This window comes from Nothoprocta perdicaria, unplaced genomic scaffold, assembly GCF_003342845.1.
Source record: "Nothoprocta perdicaria isolate Ctin4 unplaced genomic scaffold, notPer1 scaffold_1853, whole genome shotgun sequence".
NCBI lineage: Eukaryota > Metazoa > Chordata > Aves > Tinamiformes > Tinamidae > Nothoprocta > Nothoprocta perdicaria.
Window position 1 is genome coordinate 1 of NW_020455042.1, and position 1212 is coordinate 1212.

The 1212-nt window shown below is 76.5% G+C and overlaps 1 protein-coding gene across 1 annotated transcript; it reads right to left on the reverse strand.

The window, feature by feature from the left end:
• Positions 1-16: 16 nt before the first annotated feature.
• On the reverse strand, positions 17-1200 carry LOC112945218 (general transcription factor 3C polypeptide 2-like; the record flags this gene model as incomplete). The annotated part of the gene is made up of 4 exons (XM_026036762.1): positions 1068-1200; positions 474-505; positions 217-346; positions 17-114 (listed from the first exon to the last, which is right to left on the reverse strand). Coding segments are annotated over exons 1-4 (393 nt in total), but the record flags the coding sequence as incomplete, so codon positions are not given.
• Between the last annotated feature and the right edge of the window lie 12 nt (positions 1201-1212).

Sequence of the window (1212 nt, forward strand, 5' to 3'; positions counted from 1 at the left end):
CCGCGTGGTCGTGCGCCAGGAAGCAGCGGAAGGGGTAGAGCTTGAGGGAGCCGTCGGGCTGGCACACGCGCTGCAGCAGCGACGTGGTGGGCAGGTTCCAGATGGCCACGGTGCCTGGGGAGGACGTGCGGCTGCAAGGCGCTGCTCGGGCGCGGGAGCCGCGGGCGCCGCGGGGACGCCGAGTGCGGGGCCCGCGGCGAGGGCAGCACGCCTCACCGTCGTAGAAGCCGGCGGCCAGGTGGTGGTGGGGCTTGCGGGGCAGCCAGGAGAGGCTGAAGCACTGGCCGCACTCGGGGGCGCTCCCGGCCTGCACGGCGCCCACCTGCAGCGTGGCCACGCACTGCGCCTGCAAGCGGGGACGCGGCCGTCACGGCCCCGCCACGGGCATGGGGACGGGGATGGCAATGGGGACAGGGTCTGCGCGGCCCTCGGACTCCCCGGAGTGGCGGCTGCTCACGCGCCGCGACACTGACCTTGCAGATGAGCTCCCTGTGCAGGGAGGTGTCTGCAAGAGAGCAGAGCAGGGTCACACAGACAGGGTGCTGCCAGGGACCCTGCGCAGGAGCCCGGCGCCCGACTCGCCGCCGCCACAGCCGGGACCCAGCCCGTGCCCGTGGCCAGCGCAGGTCGCAGCCTGGAGCGGCTGCAGCGAGCGGGGCCGGCGCCTCCGCGGGGCCCCATGGGGACTGAGGCAGCAGCGCCGCCCGGGCAGCAGCGACAGCTCCTGCGCAGGGCGGGCGGCTGCAGACACTCCTCTGGTGCAGCCGGGCGCCCGCAGCCCCCTCGCTCGGYGCCCGCAGCCCCCTCGCTCGGCGCCCACCCCGTGGCACCGTCGGAGGCGCCCTCAGGTGCTGCGGGTGCTGCCGCTGTGACGCGCAGCTCCGGGCGGGCAGGACGGGGCTCTCCGCACTGTCCCCCACCACGGGGCCCCGTCCCCGCGTGCCCGGCCTGGCACAGGGCCCGTGGGCACCGCGGGCAGGGGCAGCCGGGTCCCCGTGGCGGCGGGACGGGGCTCGGGGGACGGCCCCACATCCCCGCCGCGCGGAGCGGCTCGCGGCTCTTCCTACCTTTTACCTGGCATCTGGCGGAGGCGCGCAGGGCCTCGGGGTGCGGCAGCGAGTAGAGCTGCACGGTGCCGTCCGAGAAGGCCACGGCCAGGAGCCCCAGGCGGCTCATCTGCGGGAGCTGCGGCCGGCGCATGCTCGGGCACGG